The 20,769-nt window shown below is 39.4% G+C and overlaps 1 protein-coding gene across 2 annotated transcripts; it reads right to left on the bottom strand.

Moving 5' to 3' along the window:
- Positions 1-5,559: 5,559 nt before the first annotated feature.
- On the bottom strand, positions 5,560-20,714 carry ALG12 (ALG12 alpha-1,6-mannosyltransferase). Of its 2 annotated transcripts, none has more exons than XM_059473199.1 (10): positions 20,566-20,714; positions 16,640-16,829; positions 16,362-16,494; positions 15,668-15,841; positions 14,110-14,304; positions 12,683-12,786; positions 11,994-12,217; positions 11,102-11,271; positions 10,839-10,914; positions 5,560-6,866 (listed from the first exon to the last, which is right to left on the bottom strand). In XM_059473199.1, the coding sequence occupies exons 2-10, from the start codon at positions 16,802-16,804 to the stop codon at positions 6,635-6,637; spliced, it is 1,473 nt and encodes a 490-aa protein (XP_059329182.1). In that variant the 5' UTR covers positions 16,805-16,829; positions 20,566-20,714; the 3' UTR covers positions 5,560-6,634. The 2 variants fall into 2 exon arrangements, with proteins under 2 accessions (XP_059329182.1, XP_059329183.1); XM_059473200.1 differs by lacking the exon at positions 20,566-20,714 and adding an exon at positions 19,516-19,707.
- Between the last annotated feature and the right edge of the window lie 55 nt (positions 20,715-20,769).

Consider the following 20,769-nt stretch of genomic DNA (forward strand, 5'->3'; position numbering starts at 1 on the left):
GAAGCATTGTGGAGTCACATCAAACCAGGAGAATGCTGGCAGTGAACAAGCTCACCTGAAAATCAGCTCTCTGGACTCAAGAATCTTGGCTCCTCTGAAGGCAGTCTTTGCTGTAGCTCCTGTCAAACTCCCTGTGTGGAGAGTTGTACTGATGGCATTTTGTAGTCCAAAATCGGCTTCTTAGTCATACAGATAATTAATTGTATAGTCATGCTTTTTGTCAAAACATCCTGAGAACACAAGAACGAGTCACTATTTTTAAAAGTAAAATTTCATCAAGTTAGGCTATTTATACCTGTGATTTCCCTATTTCATTTTGGTTTCATTTGGATTTTTAAAGGGCTTAGTTCCTAAGACCACACTGTTTCAGTGTCAGCTTGGTAAGAATGAATTAAAGATTTATGTTAGAATTTTTTAAGATAATATGCAGGCCCAAAAGACCTTAAAATTGAAGCACTTAATTCTTAAATAAAAATAAGGGAAACTGAGAACATAAAGCTGCTGTTTTCAGTTGTAAGCCTTGATCCTTCTATAGGAGTTACAGGAGCATGTCCTTCAGATCAGGCATTGCTGCCTGTCAGAAAAGAATGGTTCCAAAAGAAGGGCTGAAAGCTTTCATTGAAGCTTGAGGTAAGTTGTTGAGTGACTGTGTTTTATGTTGGGTTTGCCTTATTATTTTTAATGTAAATTCTCAGTGATTGTTAAAATTTTAGGGTTTTACAACCCTTCTCGTATTTGTAATAGAGAAGACCCCCCCCAAAATTTTAAAAATTGTAAAAAGCAATTTTTACAGTGCTTACCCTTAGACTGACAAAGCTGTAAATAGTGGGAGTTCTCATCAACCTGAGATTGTGCTGCACCAATCCCTGTGGCAGCAGACAGTTCTCTGATGCATAACATGGTGACCCTGCCACAGTGATACTTAAACAGATACTTTCAGTACATTAGCAACTTCAGAAATAAATTTAGTAAGCAGACTTTTTTTCAGTGTTAGCATAGAAAGTAAAGTGTAGATGATACTTGGTCATCATAAAAATCTTAAAGCTTTTGCTCCTTTTAAAAGTAGGCAGGTGTGGCAACTATACACAAAAAATAGTTTGTAGTAATAAAGGTCAGAAGGGGAAGAAGTTGAGATCTGCAACAGCCTTTTCAAAGAACTCAGGTCTTGTGAAGGGTTTATAATGGAAAGTATCTATTGAGATGTACATTATGCTTCAGAAACCTGAGATAATGCTTCCCCCGTGTTTGCTTCTTTTTATATGGGGCCTCTTTCCCTGCTCACCAAGTCCAAGGGAAGAAAACATGTTTGCAGAATTTAGTCAGTGAGCATTTACTACCAAAACCCCTTGCTTCCCAAAATCAGCTTCTGAATTTATGAAGAACTGAAAGCTCAACTAGAGCAGTGTCAAGACCAGCGTAAGGATGTAATTGATTGAATTGATGACAGCTCAGAGTAGGTGTTTACAGTTTTTGAGATTTCTCCTTTAAAGTAGCTTTTTTTTCCTGCCATTATTCAGACCTGACCATATTAAATTTTCATTTCATTACCTCCAAACATAGGAAAACTAAATACACACAGACACACACATATATATAATATACAATTAACAAATTACACTTTCTAGTTTTAGATTACTTAGATTTTATAAACTAAGCATTTTACTGTTACACAAACATATTCATCTTTTACTTTATTCTTAGCAACAAGAAACAGTGATTCTTTACCTTCCCAGTTTTATTGCAAAGCTGACCCAAAAGTGATTTCATAAAATGAGTATGCCAACCAGAAACAGTAACCAGGGTGATGTCCCCGACTCAGGTATCAACTTGGGTTCTAAGGACTGGATCTTTGCTTAAGCTGTCCCCGACTCTTTTATTTAATCTATGAACTAATGCCTTCTTCCAGCTTCCTAAGTTGGCAGTTTTAAAGGAGAAGGTGGACTCCATTTCAGGCAGCATTTTTACCTTATACTTGGCACAAACTGACAGATGAAGCCTTGGTACAGAACCACGGGCAGCTGTAGCTGAAATAAAGCAGAATTGGTGAAAGACTGCCTATAACAGTAAGATGTAGAATTTCAAAAGAAACACTAGCTTCCCTTTCTATCATAAAGGTCTGAAATCAGCAACCAAAAAGTAGTTGTAGTTGCTTATGGTTATCTAAAGAGCTGATCTAAAATAAGTAGCTGCATACAAAATGGACCAGTTACACTTTGAAATCCTACATATATAAATAGGAAATGAAGAAAACCTTTGTAGAGATATTTGTTATTTAGCATAAGGACTTTTTGCAAATATCCTTTTAATCTTTGGTGTCATGTGTTAAGCAGATAGTGATGCATTTCATGTCTCACTGTTTAACAGCCTCTTAACATTAGTTTTGGCATAGTTGAGACTAATTATGTAAGCAGCTCACTGAGACAGTTGTGGCTAAACACTCTTGCTTACATCAATGATAAGCTCAGCTTGATGAAAAGTTTTCTTCTTTTCTTGTAAACAGAAAGTGAAGTCACGTGTACAAAAAGGAGCCTTTGAATGCTACGAAGGAATGCTCTTTGAGGGTGGTGCTAGAATGGGAGTATGTAAGTCTGAGCACATGTAGTAAAGGCAAGCAACATTAGGCTATGATTTCTGGAATTTCTGTGTAAGTTACTAAATCCTGTCAGATGCAAGGGAAACACTCTCTCTTGCATTGAAATTGATACAGCAAACCAATGCTAAGAACTTATATCCATTTCCAAGTTTCTTAACATTAGAAGAACTAGAAATATCCAGGAAAATAAGAATGGTCCTGGAACAACTGTAACTGCAGGAGCTGCAGCACAATCTCATGCTTTGTTCTGAATGTGTAACCTGTCTCACTAAGGGGATGTGTGAAACGGCCAGGGAGCAAGAAAAAGGAGTGTGCTCAGTGTTTCAGAATGCACTGCACAAACAGATTGCATTGAGGTTGTGTTCTGATGGCTGAACAAGGTTACAACCTGAGATGTGCTCTGTTTTTCCCTCAGTTGTAGCACATAAATGTATTTGATGTCAGATCCAATACAACCATTCTCCATGTCTCCTCACCCCAATTTAGATCAAGAGAGAAGACCCATAGCAAGTACTTAGGGCAGGTGTAAGATCAATATAGTCTGATTTTTTTCAGCTCTTGATATTAGAGACTTTGTGAACTGTAAGTTGTTCCTTGATCTTTAGTTATTTTGATTCTTGGTGCAAGTCATCTGTTCACCTTTATTTTGAAGCAGCTTTTACTTTCAGCTTCCAGAAATGTCCTCTATTGGCAAATTCCACAACATTTTTTTCATGCAATTACTTTATTTAGTTTTATAACAAGAATGTCCTACATCTCAGGCTGTAAGATACTGATTATTCACCTTCTTCAAGTGAAATGGCATGGTGACATATTTTTGTCCAAATAATCTGTTGGACTTTTTACAGGAACAAGCATTGCTTCCAAGAAATTAAGTCAAACTTAAAGAGCAATGTATGATGCTACACAACATTTGACCCCGGGGGGAGTTTAAACAAGACACTCTGAAATAAATCTCATTGTATATCAGCATTCTAGATTAACTGTACTATCTGTCTTCATGTTTTATTCAGGTTAATTCAACCTTCAGTTAATTCAACATGCTCACCTTATTTCTGTTTTTGTTAAGAAAAGCTGAACTTTATTGTAATCAGTCAAGTCAAAAGGTATTTTTCTTTTAAGAAGTTAAATAAGCATGAGAAATTTATTACTTTAAAGTCCCTTCAAAAATCCCAAGTGTTCAGTCACTGTCCTCCTACCTGCCCCATTCATTCTCTAACCTGATGCTTCCTCCTATGTCCCCCAAATGCAGAACATGTACTACCTCAATTCCAAGTTTGTAGAAGGAGCAGGAGACTTCCTTTTTGCCTTGTTGTATTTAAGGAAACTTAAACTCACTTTTTTCTTCCATGCAAGTACTCTGAATATTAATTTATATGAAAGGAGAAAATAAGCTCTGTTGTTCTTGTGGAGCTAAAGAAAGGCAACACAAGAGATGTTGGAGACAAGAAAATTAATTTAAGGAGAGAGGGTTTAGTTTCTGTTCCAAAGATTGCTTGTTTTATTCAAGCAGCCTTTAGGGGAAAACTGCAGTAATCTTCATCCCAGTTTGCCAGCTGCCCCTGCTTATTCCAAGTGAGGGCCACCATGATATTCATGGCCTGTGTCTGAGGCAGTTACCCATAGAATCATAGCTAGGAAGGAATACATGAGTTGGAAAGGACACACAAGGATCATCAAAGTTCACTCCTGGTCCTGCACAGGACATCTGCAAGAGACACACCATGTGTGTGAGAGTGCTGTCCAAACACTCCTTGAGCTCTGTCAGTCTTGGTGCTGTGACCAGTTCCCTGGGGAGCCTGTTCAGTGCCCAGCCACCCTTTGGGTGAAGAACCTCTTCCAACTTACACCTGCCGTGATACATGCTGTTACAGAGGTCATACAGCCACAGGTGCTGTGCTGCTCCATGCACTGCCTGGGTCACAACCTAGCCCTTTTAGCTACAAATCCTAAGTTACAGATTTTCAAACTAAGCACTCTCAATAACCACAGATGGAGGTACAAGATGTAACAGGACACAAATAAACTTCAGACACTCTTCAAAACTGCAATCCAGTATCTCTTTCCCGTTTCCTTGTATGTATTTTATCTTTCTCTAAACAGAGTAAAAGCCCAGTTTGAGCTGATTGCTTCTATTTCCATGGTGATGAGGCTGTGAACAGTAGTAGACCTGAGCTCCACAGCTGAACACCATCACTGGTTTAAGTCCCACAGGTAGCACACACACCAAAGTCTGTGGAAGGATTCTATGGTGTGAGTATGAAATTCAGCAAGATGAAACTCTTCAAATGCCTCATGTGTACATCTTCAGTGCTACTTCAGACAACAGCTTGAGATGCCTGTTCTGCAAGCACAGTGGCCCTAGGTTTTTTCTCTGTAGGTGATAGAAGCAAGTTCCTGCAGAGATTCTGACAGCCAGGGATTTGGAAAGCTGGAGCAACCACACAGACATTTGTATTCACCTGGGCAGGATAAATTTTAGTTTGGGTTCTTGAGTTGTGGATGCCAGTGTGGGGGAGTTACATGAAGTAAATGATTAGCCTTAACATGAAGGCCTACCTACATCCTTAAAAGTTTGCCTTTGTGTGGTTCCAAATGTGCAGCGATTTGCACATGTATTTCCTTCTGTCTCTAGTGAATTGTTTGATGTTCAAACTGGCTCTGGAGGAAGCTAGGTTTTCTTCCAAAGACAAGTCAAATAGATAATACTTGAATGATTTAAATTTCAAGAGCGGCCAGAGACTGGACCAACAAGTTCTGCAGGTTGCTTTTGCCAGATCTGCTCAGGCCAAGGAAGCCTGGGCAACAACAGCCACCCTCGAGGGAGCAGGCCCCACCCCTCCAGATCAGTTCCACTGATACATAATCTAGACGACAAAAAGAAAACATGGTCCTAAAAACTGAAACTACACAGGTAAAGGTAGTTCCTGAATCAAACAAATTTAAGAATAAAAAGAAAACAAACAAAACAAAAAACCAAACCACTTTATTCCATAATTATATTTTACTCAAGTTTTCAGTCAGCAAGGAATAGTTTTCTGCCCATGATACTTTCAATGATTCTGACATTCTACACTAATGGAACTTCTCTCATATTACAACTGGCCCTAACCAGAATTGTAACCTTTTTTGCTTGTTCCATTCAGCAATCTATGCAGACATCCTTAACAAAAACATCTAATAAAGAAACTACAGAGCATGCAATCTTACCCTAGTTTACATAATGCAGCACATGGCACATTAGAGTACTCCTTTCCAAACTTAATAAAAAGAAAACAGCACATATCTTAAAGTGGGCATTTTCATAGGTAATTTTTACACTGAAAATTAAGATACCATTACAGTAGAAGAGGGGAAAAAATATTTTAAAGATTATTTTTCCCAGGAAATCCAAGTTACTGCTTTTTCATGAACTGCTGGAATGAAGATAATCATCCTTAGTACTCAAATCTGTTATGGAGCAGTGCTTGTCAAGAGTCCAACTGCTTTTTAAGTGAATGTTTCATTAGTTTGGTAGCCTACAGGGCACAATTAGGTATTAGGACGAAGCAAGGATGAATATGGCTTTGCTATGTTTATAGCACCGTTGGGTTTCACAATGGCAATCTGACAGCTGAGGGGGTTACAATCCTGCAGATACATAAAGTAATACATCTTTGCACACACAGATTACATACCAAATTATTGCCCTAGCACAAACCTGTTGGTTTTGTATCTTGTACAGGACAATTAGGACATACCTGTGCTACATGATGAAACAAACTACCAAACCAAGTAGACAGGTTTTACTTAATACCACTAAACTTGTAGGCAACCTCTCTCAAACATATCTAACAATACAACTCAGTATACTGAGCATACACTGACTAGGAATGCACTGTATTATTTGTAAGAAACAGGACGGAGCTAAATACCAGCTGGTACAGAGATTTTCTGTGCCTCTCCACAGAAGCTGAGTTGCAGTGCTGGAATGACAATTTGCTGCTGTCTTATATAGTTCAATCATCAGCAAAAGCACATCAAAAGACTTAAAATTCACAGTCAAGATGATAGAGGAAGTTTTTCCAACAATACTAATTTGGGTTTCAAGTTTAAAGTAAAAGGAGGTAGTGCAGTAAGGTTCAACCCAATTTTACTGATGCCAGGTATATTTGCCAGTGGCCTGTGGGTTGTCTTGTAATGTGATATTTGAAGAGGATTTGTTTCCATCAGTATGTGTGTGTAAGAAAACATCAACTGGTCTCCTGGTTTAACATCTTCTCTTTTGTCATACCTGTAAAGAACAAAGAAGATTTATTTTTATTCCTTGCTTTACCTATTAAAGATGGCTATTACTGCAGAGGCATCCAAGATGAAACACAAAAATGAACTAACATCCTCAGTTACATCTCCTGATTAAATAGTACTAGAGGAGGAAATAGTATTTTTGAAGAATGTAGGGACTCAGTCATTCCATGCAAGTCTTTCTGCTGCTATTGTGATATAAATCACGACTCCTAGAAAATTTCTTACTAGTTGTCTATTTGAATTCAGTGGAGCAAGGACTCCAAAGCCTAAGATTGTACGAAACTGGACCAATTTTTAAGTTTTACTCTACAAGAAATGCATTTGGAGAAACGTGGAGGTGGTTTTGTTTTGGTTTGAGTTTTTTGCTGCTTTTTATTTGTTTGTGGGGTTTATTAGTAATTCTAAAAAATACCTTATGTGGTACTTAAGCAGAAACCCTTTTCTTCTGGTAGTCATACATTAGAGTAGGAGCCTCAGAGAACAGCAGGGAGAAGACCTCCTTGAACGCTGGAGGAAAGGAGGAGCCTGGCAATTACAGTACTAATTTGGCACTTGTTATTTCTAAGTTCAGTTCCCTGATCTACTACATGTTTGGGCAGGTCACTTTGGGTCAGCTTTTATAAACTGTTAAAGTACAAAAATACATATAAATTATATATGTAATTTAAAAAAAGTACTGAGTTCTAGGACTATTTATTATGTACATTTAGGGTTATTTCTTAAAAGGATTTATGTTCAATCTAGCTTTTGGCAGTGATGTGAAAGATCTAGTTTCAGCCAGTTTTCATCTGATCTAAGCCAAAAACTGGAGTTCATTATCTCTTAAGAGCTGTATGAGCCCCTTTAATCTTCTAGGAATTGAGACAGATCTCCCTCACTGTCTCATGAGGACATGGTTCTACTTTGCAATAGTTATTTGTTCTCTCACTGAGGAGAGTCAGGTAAAATTTATAGCTTAAAGCTTAGGATATTCACACTGGACATGGCAGCCTGTTCAAGTCCTCAATCCACCAACTTCACAGGAGAGGAAAGAGGTAAGTTCATTCTAAAACACTCCATAAAGCACTGTTAGGCTCTGTAACCTCAGTGAAGAGCAGTGCCCCTTCTTCACCTTTTCTGTTCTGTGAACTCCTGGGAGCTCCCAGAGCTCCAGCACTTGGAGTTCCCATTCTTAGGCCCCTGAATCCTTCCATACATTTCAAAGGCATCTTACTCAGGCTGTGACTTTCCTTGCAAACGTGGACACAGGTAAAGAAGCAGTGCAGTCCCAGCCCTACATACCCTTAAATGCACCAGGATTAAATCCAGCCTGCATCTTTGCAGGCCTGGCCTCTCATTGGCCTGAATTCCCTGAAAAAAATGTCTACTGATCTGCTGATATTTTTATAATGCTGCCTGACAGGGAAGTCATTAACATTTAAGCTATTTGAAGGAAGTACTTTACAGAAAACCAGAGGTTTTGTGTGAACTGTTAACTAAAATTTTGGCAACTCAGGAAGGACCCCAGGCTGACAGACTTCATTTGTGTCACTATATTCACTATATAATGCAGAATTAGACTGCACACTGAACAGGTGTTTTCTACTTTTGAAAGAATTGCATGCTAATTTCACCTGCTATTTCCAAAAATATCACAATACCCCTTAGGTTGGTAGATACATCCAAACTGGCAGAAGGAACAGCATTACTGTGTAACAACCTTACCAACTACTAATTTCACATTTTCTTCATCAGCAAGTAAAAGGCCTTTCATCTGGCTCCATGCATTTCTAAATTTTATTATTTTTAAATACTTTAAGCTTACACAGCATATTTATTCAGGGTTCAAAGAGACTACACTAATTGAAGACGAGATTGTAACACCTGTACCATGTAAGAACCTGCATCAAGCTCCTTTCAATCACCCTTTGAAGAAAAATAATAGATTGCTTGCATTTTTCTTGAGGCAAATAGATCTAATCTGAGCACACTACTGAAAGCTGATAACTTTAAGACACTTTTATTTATGGACTGCAGTTATCTGATGAATCATCAGCCTTTACAGCCACCCCATCCCTAATCTGTTTCCACCTGACATATACTGTCAATGAAGAGGTTAAGTTAGTTTCCATCCATCTGAAAGGATGTCAGTTTCTTGGACAATGAGAAAATGGACAGTTGGTGCCAATAAACTTTGCACTGCTGTGCTGTCAGACCAAATGGCAGTCCTGTGTATGATGCTCAGTTGTGGATTTTGCCTGACATTTTTAATATGAAACATTATGCTGAATCAGCCCTCTCTTTAGCCTTTGATTTGCTGAGTACAGTTAGAAGTGAGAGAGAAACTGCTCTGTAGCTGTAACACCATAAAACATTTATCAGTGACAGGGATATTATTCATTCACCTTCCAATCCCACCAGGCCTTAAAAACCCAAAGCAATCCAACACTCACCAACTCAGAAAGCTCATTGGAATGAAGCACTACTGAGAGAGGAGAGTTGTATTCAGAGTAGTGTGTGTATTTAAGTACATTTTAAAACCCCGAATATTGAAACATTTTAGCTAGCATGCACATTCTATCCCTTGTACTCTAGCAGCTTAATGTCTCCTCCCAATTAATGGTTTAAGACTTCCTCTAGATTCAGCATACAAAAAACCAATTTGAAATAAACAGTGGATAGGTAATTGTGAAGGCTTTTAACAGTCTGTACCATCATCATGAGAGTGCTTGGAAATAAAAAGGCATAGCAAGATCGATGATTTTTCTAATTCCCCTGGAAGCATTCTCCCCTTCTTCTGCTTCACTTCCAAAGTACTTTTACCTCTAATCATACCAGTAATTAAATTATGTTCATCTGATCCTGAACACAATGACTGGGGAAAAAGAACTCTATGCTCAGAATACTTCTTAAATCAAAATCTGTTTGTGTTGCTTTTGTTTTGTGCAGTATGAAGGGAGGCTTTGTGTCACCTTCTAATGAATCATTTTCATTAAGTTAATTTTCATCTGAATTAAAACCTTATGCTTCAGCTGAAGAGGTAGGCTTAAAAATCAGAAAGGTGCCTACTTTTTGGTTTTCATCCTGAAAAGCACATGATGCCACATCACAATGTCTCCTACTATGCATTCCAATATTCTAACTCTTTTTACAAAGTGTCCATATATCACTGCTGGTCATAGTAACAAAGCACTCAACAGCCTTCCCTCAGAGCTAATGAATGTGTTCACAGCAGCAGCTTCAATGCCATCTATATGAGAGGTGCTCCACATAAAACCAGACTTTCAATATTAAAGTGTACACAAGCCTCACATTGCCACACATCATTCAGACAAATAATTATGCACACTGTTCTGCCAAGAAAGCTCTGTTTCACAAGGTCTAGTGGGGTATCAGACCTAGCTGCATTAAACATATTGGCATAAAGTTTGGTAAGCTAACAATTTTTGTGCTGTTTCTGATGTCTTTAGAATACCAGAATTACTAAGGTTGGAAAAGATGTCTAAGAGCATCAAGCCAGATTGTCACCTTAGCACCATCACCACATTCACCATTAAACCATGGCCCCAAGAGCCATATCCAAACTTTTAACACTTCCAGGGATGGTGACTCCACCACTTCCCTGGGCAGCATATTCCAATGCTTGACAACCCTTGCCATGAAGGATTTTTTCTTAGTACCACACCTAAACCTCGCCTGGCACAACTTGAGGCCATTTCCTCTTGTCCTTCAAAATGTTCTATGCTATACAGGCAAATCAGAATCAACCAAAACAATGAAAAAACCCTGCAGTGCTTTATTTCTGAAATGGCAGCACTGCAAACATCAAAAATTCCCTGAAGATTAATACTGTTCTTAAACTGGTTTAATAAATATGCTGTACCAGAAATTGTGTTTGCAGTACTTGTCCCTGTGCATATGCAAAAAAAGAAAAAGCAGGCTACTGGCCTCAGATGAAAATACCTCATTCAGGACATACCTCCAATCAGAATTGATTTCTAGAAACCGAGAAACTCCCGTTTGTGCTGCAGCCACATCAATGTGAACAGAGACATCTACATAAATAAAGAAAATAGAATACAGTTTCAAAATTCTTCCAAGTACACTCTGATTAATAATAAATTAACAAAATATTAACAAAGATGATGTGTGTGCCTAGTTTGAAGAAGTAGTATGCAATACATGAAAAGATATACTGAAATTAAGATTAGGTGAACATACCTCAAAGCCAGCTTTACATACCTGCTGTTGAAGGTACCAGCTCATGCAACTTTTGAATTGCCACTCCTCCAGGATAATTGAAATGTGAAACATATAAAGATGTTCCTGAATAAACAGCATTGAGTAGAAGATGGATTACAATAAAGAATGATCCAAGTTTGTACAGCCAGGATCTCCGGTAGTTATTCAGACTGTTGAGGAAGAGAAAAACAAGGAAGAATAAACTGTTATTTTCTTTCACAGTGGTCACTGACTACTGTGACACAATTGTTACAGAAACTCCACTTCTAGATAATAAAGATTAATAGAAATTTTATTAACTCTGTATGGCATATATTTATTACCAATTTCTAGAAGATCAACTTCTAGTAACATTTAAATTAGAATATTCTCATTAATAAAACTAAGACAAACTTATCAATACAGCTAAGTATTTCTGTGTTTAAAAACTTCAGCTATGAATATATTCTCTTTTAAAGAAGTTTAACTCTGAACTTTAATTTGTTTACTCAATATACCCAAACAGAAATATTTAACTCCATGTTTCACAAGCCTCACTTGTGTATTGAACCAACTCCTGAAGTAAACTGTGCTAACAGCTCAGGAGTACTGGAATATGTCTTCTTTTCTGGTAAATAAAGTGCATTGTAATAACCTAACAGTAAAATTAGGGCTCTACTCTCAATTCTCCTCCAGACTTCCCAAATAGTCCCACCAAAGCATTTGCTTTTCTGTGTTTCCACTTCTCTCTGCAGTCAAATGGGTACAAAGACCTCAAACGCCTTTCGACAGCACATGAATATTTCAATATGATCCAGAGGTCAAGATGAAAAAAGTGCATAAAAATAGTACTAATAGTTTTCCTTCTGCATTTTCAGAGGGGAAAAACCAACAAACAGGATTTTGAACTTACATTCGTGAGCACATTTTAGCAGCCACTATGTTGAAAACAGGGAAAGTGTAGATGATGAAACGCAGCTCCTTGTGTGGGAGAAACGAGTACAAGAAAATAAAGCCCAGTGCTGGCAAAAGTAAAATCCGAGTTCTCTTCTCTGTTACCCCTAAAGGTACAAATATTATGCTGCATCCCAAAGCACGAGGCAGGGCTGAATAGAAATACCACAGGAAAGGAGAGGTCTTCAAGGTGAAAAGAGTTAAGGATGCTTTCACTGCTAACAAGTAAAGTAACTATTTTTTAGTATTCTTAAGTAACATTAGTACTCACAAATTTTGCAAATATGAAGTATAGTTTTTGTGTACACATTCCTCCAGCCTTTCATTTTCTGTCTCATCTTTGGAGAACTAAAAGCAGTTGCTTAATTACATTCTCATTACCCAACAGAGACACATCGAATGGCACTAATGATGGGCAACATGAAACACCAAGGGGAAGAAACCTGGCTTTATACTGGTAGAACACAAAGAAGCAAGAAAAAGCAGAGGAGACTTACAATTTGCAGAAACACCTAAGGGATAGACACTGTCTCATAAGTTTTAAATAGTGAAAAGTAGAATCTAACACCCTGAGTCTCAGGAGTAAGTCACATCAAGACTTTGCTATGGCTGGTAGTGTTCTTTTTCTCTGGATGTTTCAAAGGATACTCCCCAGTTGGAACTTTTGTTTAAAACTGTGTTATACCAGAGCACTTTCCCCTCAGGCCACACAAGCTGCCTCCAAAACAGAGAATCCACAGCAACTGTTAACCCTAAAAGAATTAAAGAGATACAAATCTGCATGAACTAAAAACCAGGGAAAAGCAAACTAACACATCCAAATACAACACATACAGCACATTGAGACCAACATAAACTGAAATACGCACTCTAAGCCTCACCCAAAACCACAGAGAAGGCTGAATATGTCTGTTGTGCAGAGAAGGGAGGCACTTCTGAACAGATGCCTTTAAAGAAGCATGTTAGACACAAATCCAATTAAGATTCACCCCACTCCAACCCCAGATTTGAAAAAAAAAGCTTTAATTGAGGTTTGTTTTAGAAAAGTACTAAGAGCATTAAATGTAACAAACGCTAAGAAGCTCATGTTAACTTCAAATAGTACTAAATAAATTTTTATTGTAAAGCTACAATTGTTTTTTGTTAAGTTAAAAAAACAATCACAAAGTTTGCTACTAGTGGAGGGAGAATGAGAATTAGGGATGAAAGGCAAAAAGAAAGCAGCAAAACTGTCAGCCCTATCTCCTCCACTCAGCTCTGTGCAAACTGCTCTAGTATTTAAGGATTTTGCTCAAATAGGAAAGGGGAGTGCCAGTGATTAATTACCATTGGATCTCCCAACTCTTACATCATGAGGTGCCTCCAAATGCACCTGGCATAACTGTTTAGTGTTTCTATTGTGCACTCTGTGCAAGGGACAGCACGCTGCCAGGGGTCATCATCACATATCTGACAACAGCATTTTCAATTAGGGAGGCTGGTGGAGCAGCTTAGAGTATTTATGTGCATATACACATGGGTCTTCCATGGATTGGTAGAGACAAGGGAAGTTTGCAACCTCTCCAGCATGGAGATCACTTAAGCTATTAAATTTAATTTAACAATGGAATAGAGTTGAAGTGCAACTCTCCCTGCTTGGTATCTCTGTCACATAGTTGTATTTTACCCTGGGACTCAGCTTATCACCATGGCAATAGATACTACAAGTGATAATATGCACAAGTAGCTACAGCCAGGTGCCAATTGTACTGAAGTCAACTTGCATATCTCAGCCTCTTTAAGATCAGGACATTATACTGTGAGCATCTAAAGACAGAGGCCACAGTAGCTTTCTCTGCTCTGCACACTTCTATTCCCTCACACCGAAACTTCTAAAGAAATAGAAAATCTCGTCATATTATTAGCGAATAGAATCAAACTAAAACAATAACAACTCACAACATCCCACTAGCCCTCTGTCCACTGCCACCCCTCAAATAAAAACCCCTTAAGGGCCTCTCAACAGATGAATCTGTGAAAACTCCAGTCTTCTCTTGAACTTAATGCCATTTGCTTTCTTCCAAGCAAACACTTACCCAACCAAAACATTCCAGCAGGAACAGCATGGGAAAGCACCTTGAAAATGGAGATTCTTTTAGTTAATAACGTCACCAGGAGCATGAGGCCCAAGAATATGCAGAGCTCTGATCTGAAGACTATAATTGCCAAAGCTGAGAACCAAATGAATGGCCTTTGCTTCTGCTGTATCCAAAATGTCAATGCCAGGAGCACTGCAAAAAAAAAACAGCAAAACAAACAAAAAAACCCCAAAACACATCACTCAACATACTGAACTATTTATTTCCTAAAGGGTAACAATCAATGCTATCTTCTTGTTCCTCTAACTTCCCAGCAAGCCTCTCTTGGTCTTCCCAGCATTTCTAGCCCAGAAATTCTTCCTTTGTTAGAGAAATGTAATTTGGAATAATGCACAGCTTTATACTGTTGATGCAAAAGTAATTAGGAAAAGTGTAACCACAGAAGGAACAAATGGAAACTCCTTCTAGGCAGTGTATTTAATTGCTGTTGGTGGGGGGGGAAGAAAAACAAACCTTAAGGGAGTACTAAAAGCTTCTCAAACTATGATTCATAATTATTATTGCTCAATATCAGCTGGGCAGTTTAGTTTATTCTCTTGGCTAAGTATATTCTATATTCATGATAACACAAACCCATTTCAAACACATAAATGAGACTACAGACTACTGCTGAGGGAGAAAGATCTATAAATTCATTCACATGATTAGGTGGGACACAACCTATCTCTACAGATGAAGTTGTCTCCTTTAGCTTAAATCTCGACATAGTAACGTGCTCAGGATTCTAAGGAAAACGTGAAATACTAAAGTACAAAATCATGAAACAACTTGTATTTCTTAATATGCAAAAATTATCTGAGACATTACTAGACACTTTATCTGACAATTCAGACACTTTACCTGACAATTTATCTGCTTTTATTTATCATTTCTCATCTGTACAGGTTCTTACATCAACCTCACAATGTTAGCTGAACAACTTGCACTGAAGCATTTAGTGACTCAGTAAATATCTGTCACATATGATTAATCTTCCTCTTCATCAGCTCTGGGGGAAAACTGTGTATGTAAAGAAGGGCTTGACATTGGTTTTTTAGGGTTTTTTTAAATATAAGTATAGAAATTGCTGAATTTGTACACAGCTTCAGAAGAGGAAAGTGAAGATGGTGCAGTAGGAGTTTCTTCTACAATCCCATTTGAAAGTCCTTTCCTATGCAGATGAAGTTCACAGGGTTTCTTTGAACTGCAGGTATACCTCATCCCTTTTCATAGCTCTATGCTTTATGCATTAGACATGTGAACCCAATCCTCTAGCTAATCAAAGCCATCTGACAAAACCTACATGCACTCAGATTCAATAAAACTTGATTGAACACACACCGTAAGCATAGATGGAAAAAAGAGAATGAAATCTCAAGCTTTTTAGTCTTGTTATCACACAAATCAATCAAGTAGATATGTCAATTTGGTCTGACCACACTTTTCCTGTGCTTTAACTACTGATACATTTGAAAAGAAGTTTTAAATTTTAAATTTTTTCCTATGAAATACCTACCAAATGGAAGTGCAAACACATTAGGGAGAGTTCTTGTACAGTAAAACATCAAATGAAACTGAGTAACAGTGATGAGACAGAAGATTGATGCTGTAGTTGCTCCAAACTGTTTTCTAACTTCTTTCTGCAGCCTCCATAAGGTGTAAATCACACTGAGCCCCAAACTTCCTCGGACTATCAGGAGAATAAAAACAGGAATCAAAGAGTAGTATCAGATGGATCACTGATGAACAGCCATGTTATATAATGTAATGAAAGACATTCTGAAGATTAACACTTAAGATACCGCAATTTAACTACCTTCAAAGAAACAAAAAGCCAAAAAAAAATTCCATTTAGTTTATCTGTTCTAATCCACTTTTAACTTTTCTGGTAGTTCTGCACAAAGGTCAATGCTTCCATGCCAAAGTTAACAACCCTTTCTGAAGTGTACATGGGGGGGAACTCTCTGAAGAGACTTGAGACACTTGTTATTTCTACACTGCCTGACCTTTGTTAGCAAAGACTTTCTGGGGGCTGTTAGTTACTCCCAAAGAGGGAGCTGAATGGACATGCCGGCCCCAAGTACCACAGCGTGGGTTTTCCTTCACTGAGCAAAAGAATATCACAATTTAACTATTGGTCCAAATGTAGCAACTATGTTTTAACTGGTGCTCTAATGGGTGACATCTCTGAGGGTTCAAAGTTCTCATACCTATCAGCTGGGAATAAAACTTGGACATTCTTAGCACAGAGAGTATGTAGATAGCCGGGCTGGAAAGAGCAGCAATAAAAATTGGTCCAAGGAACGTTCTTGGGACAACTCCAGGAAATTCATGATGGTCATACTGCAAAAAGGAGAATCTACTTAAAATAAGCAAATTAGAAACAAGGGAAAATAAATCATTTTCACACCACATTTATCCAACAGATACTGCAGGGAACTGCCATCTTTAACACTGTCCAAAAATTGAGTTATTATTTTCAATTTACCTTATCCAAGTCCAGCTGGTGGTACACCACATCATGGATAGCTTGTAGGTTAAAGCTTTCCTCCACTTTTGTAAAAGGACAGACAGTTAAATGAACAAAGGCCACCACAATCAGCAGCAGCAGCAATGGGAATGACCGCCCACTTGAGCTCCTCTTCTGAGCCATCTTGGGTTTGAAATTCAGATATATTCTATTATCATTAAAAAGAAAATTAAAACAAATTACATAAATAACATGGCATGAAGTGTAGCATCAGAAAAAAAGATTGATGATGCAAGGAAAATGTACTACAGCAGTCAAAAAGTTCTAACAAAGACTAGTAAGTCAAAAACTCCAGGAAATTTTTTACTAAATTCAATGAATTAAGGTCAAAATATATTTAGAAGCATTTCATAATTTATGCCACCATCTATAATTGTTTTAATTTTCACCTACAAAACCTCAAGACAACATAGACCCTACTTAAGAAAGTACAACGCTTTGCATTCCATACTGCCCCGCTGCTGAGCGTCACCTCAGTTGTGTCTGTGATTAGTGGGACAGACAGCCTTGTAACTCCCCCTCACTTGAACTGCACACTGGATTTACAGATGGTCTCTAGAACACTCTCTTGTTTGTTCAGGGCTCCAAAACCAGTGGGAGAGGATCCAGGAGGATGAGAAATTGTTGAGAACAGAACTCTGATCTCCCGAGTTTGCCAGCAGCTCGGGCTGGACTTGGCCAGAGAAGGACAAATCCCCCCTGGCACCCACACGTGTCACCATGGCAGGAGACATTCTGTGTCCCTGCTTCACACTTCCAGCCAGAAATGAAGGGCCCCTCTCCCTGGTGCTTCACTTCACAACACTGCTGAGCCATTCTTATGGAAGTATTTATGTTGTATTTTATCATTACAATAAAATCATGTGTCCAGGTGATGCCAGAGCAAACCTATTTTGTGTTCTTTCAATTTAAGCTTCCCATTTTTTTTTAAGTTTACAATTTAATAAAAGACAAGAGATTTTGTTTTTTCTTGCTCTGTTTTCACAGAAAAAAAAAATTCTAAACCAGCACTTTTAAGATCCAACTGGGGTTTTGGTTAGAGGTGTTTTCTCCTGTGTTTTGGTCTAAATATGTCCATCAAACAGATGTAAGATAGTTGGCAGATTTCCTGGGATCACTTAGCAACTGCCTCCTAGAGCTACCTTTTCCTGAATTGATGTTTGTGCTGCTCATTAGTAAAAACAAGTGAGCTCATGTTCCTTGTATTCACAATGAGCACCAATAAATGCTGAAATTTGGGTACTCCCTGTAAACTGCATGTATCTGCATATTATTTTAAACACCTCACTGACTGCATCTCTTTTTCTGATGATTGCTTCTGCTGCAGGCTGCAACTGAAGCTCTAAGCCTGAGCTCAAAGACAGATAGAGAGCCTAAATAAACCCTTCACCCCAGGAAGCAAGAACAGCCTTTTTAACCTGTGCCTAGTATTACTTCTTTGCAAGAATGGATAACTGTGGTTTGTGCTGCAAGCGAATCCTCATCCCACAGAGTAGGAAAAGAGGCATGGGACTGACACCTCAAAAAGTGTCTGGCAGGAATTAAGTCCCCGCACAGGGCAATTTATGTTGCACAAATTCTCTCTGAATTCTCCCAATAAATGCAGAAGAATTTCATGATTCTGGTCAAACTTATCTGAAGAGAAAAATGGACACTGCAGGGTCAATCCACAGCTGCACACAGCAACACAGCACTTGAGCAGCTCAAGCATCAGGTGAAGCAGCATAGTGACCTGCAAGGTAGGCACTCCTGACTCCCAATTCTCAGCTTCTTAACACTGCAGGTATTTTAGGACCCAATAAATCCTTATAAAAGAACCCAAGTGCCAAGAAGCTCTATTTTTATTCATTTTAAACTGCATCATCTGCATAACAATGAGCTGTTACCATCACCTATAAATACTGCACTCATTATCCTCTGACCGATCTACAACACAGCCTGCTCCTGGTATCTTTAGCTGATAACCACATGAGTAATCAGTCCCCAGCTTCCTAAATCAGAATGCAAGTGAAGTTACAGAGCCCACACAAAGTTTATTACAAGCTTTTTTTTTTTTTTTCCTTTTTTTTACATCTTGTTGACTCCAATCCTTTTGTATGTCTGAAACAAGTAAGCACGACTTGTATATCCTGGAGATAATTATATGCATTATAAATACTGAAATTCCCTGAAGGGAAACATGCTAGAAGATAAAAAACCAAAGCATGAAGACAACACCCAGGTTTCTGAGATAAAGCCTAATAAATTCAGTGGTCTTGTCAAGAATCAAGATAATTTGCTCTGTTGAAAATTGAAGCTGACAAGCATCAAAATTCAAGTGGAATTTACCAAGACAGGTAAACACTGAATTTGATGATTAAAATAAATTTGCTATATAAAGGCAAATACTTGCAATTACAGTTTTTTTATTTTTTTAAATGCCAAAACCACAGAAACAGCTTTTCACTTAATAAAAATAATTTAATAATGAAGCTTAGAGAATAATCATAAGCAATACACATAAGTTTGTCCATTGATTATATTCTGGAAATTTCAGAAGAATCTTCCTCAGGCCTCTAAAACACAGTCACATTGACTCCCTCCAGGAATCTACATCAAGACTGAATCATACAAGAGCAGGGGTCTTTAACACAAAGGATTCATCTCTTCCTGGGACTAAACTGGGTGGGAAAAAATTTGGATTTTCATTAAAAAAAAAAAAAAAAAAAAAAAGCTGAGAAACTTCCATCAAAAATGGTTTGTTGCTGTTTTATACTTTTTCAATGGAAGTATCATTAGTTCACATAGATTTTTTACTCTTCCCGTGAAAAACCTACCACATTTAGCTCACTTACATTTTTCACATATGCTTCAGAAGAGCTGTGATAGAGTCTGGCAGTCAAATTGTGTGTTAAATCTGTCTGCAGAGTCATTTCACTTCCTCACACGGAGGAATCTAAGCAGAACCACCAAGCGCACCCCAGCACAAGCTCTTCCCTCTTGGGCTCGATGTAGCTTCGGCAAAACCCATTTTGTATTATCCTAAATTTCCATGGCTTTTTTTCCTATGTCTTAATAGCTCTTCCAAGTTTGATCTAGAACTGATACATCAATGAGGTCAGATTTAAACCTTTTAGTTGCTGGGACTGCTTTTCCTTGTATTGGGAAAAAACTGCAGTTACTATTCTCATATACACTTCCACATGAGTTTCGAGATTAGATTAAAAAAAAAAAAAAAAAAACAATGAAAAGCAAAACCACAAAAAACTAAGAGGGTAAAAACAGAAGAGAAGGCTGAGGCAGGAAATACAGCGTGGGACGCTACCAGACACAAAGCTACGACGAGGCGATAGAGAAAGAAATGTCACTCTTGGGGCCGGGGAAGAAACCTGCAGAATGCTCTCGACTGAAACCTCTCCAAATCCAACCCGCGCCCCCATCGTTCCCGGTCCCAGCAGGGGAACCCGGACCCCCACCCGATCAGCCCGGCTCAGCCCAGCCCAGCCCCACAGGTGAGCACTGGGGCGGGTTTGAAGCGCCGCCCGTGTCCGGTCGCTCCTGTGAGGGGGCTCCATGAGGGCTCCGGGCCGAGCCCAACACCACGCGCCGCTCCTGCAGCCGCCGGGCCCCAGCGGCAGGGCAGGCACCGCGCCCCGCGCACACCCTCAGGAGGCGGCTGCCCTGCCCGGCCGCGCTCCCTCCCTCCCGCCGCGCCACAGCTCCCGCGCCCGGGAGGCGGAGAGCTGGGGCGGCAGCCCAGCAGCGCCCGGCGGCGCTCCCGGGAACGCCCTCTGGCCGGGCAGCGGCAGAGGCACGGGCAGCTGGCGGCTCTCCCGCTGCCCCGTCCCTCCCTCCCCGCCCGCCCTGCCGGCCCGGGCAGCGCCCGCCGCCGCTCCCGCACTCACCGCGCGCGCGCCCACGTGGCCGCCCCGCAGAGGGCGCCGGCAGCGCGGGAGCGGCAGCGCCAGCCCCTCGAGCACGTGACCGCCTCCCCCGCCGGCCATCTTGGGTGAGGGCAGGGCACGCCCCCGGCAGCAGAAGGTCTCCGAGGCGGCTGCCGAATACAAATGGCGGGCGGCTCTGAAGCCCCTACGGAGCCCGTGCTTGCC

Source organism: Ammospiza nelsoni, chromosome 5 (genome assembly GCF_027579445.1).
Source record: "Ammospiza nelsoni isolate bAmmNel1 chromosome 5, bAmmNel1.pri, whole genome shotgun sequence".
Taxonomy (NCBI): Eukaryota; Metazoa; Chordata; class Aves; order Passeriformes; family Passerellidae; genus Ammospiza; species Ammospiza nelsoni.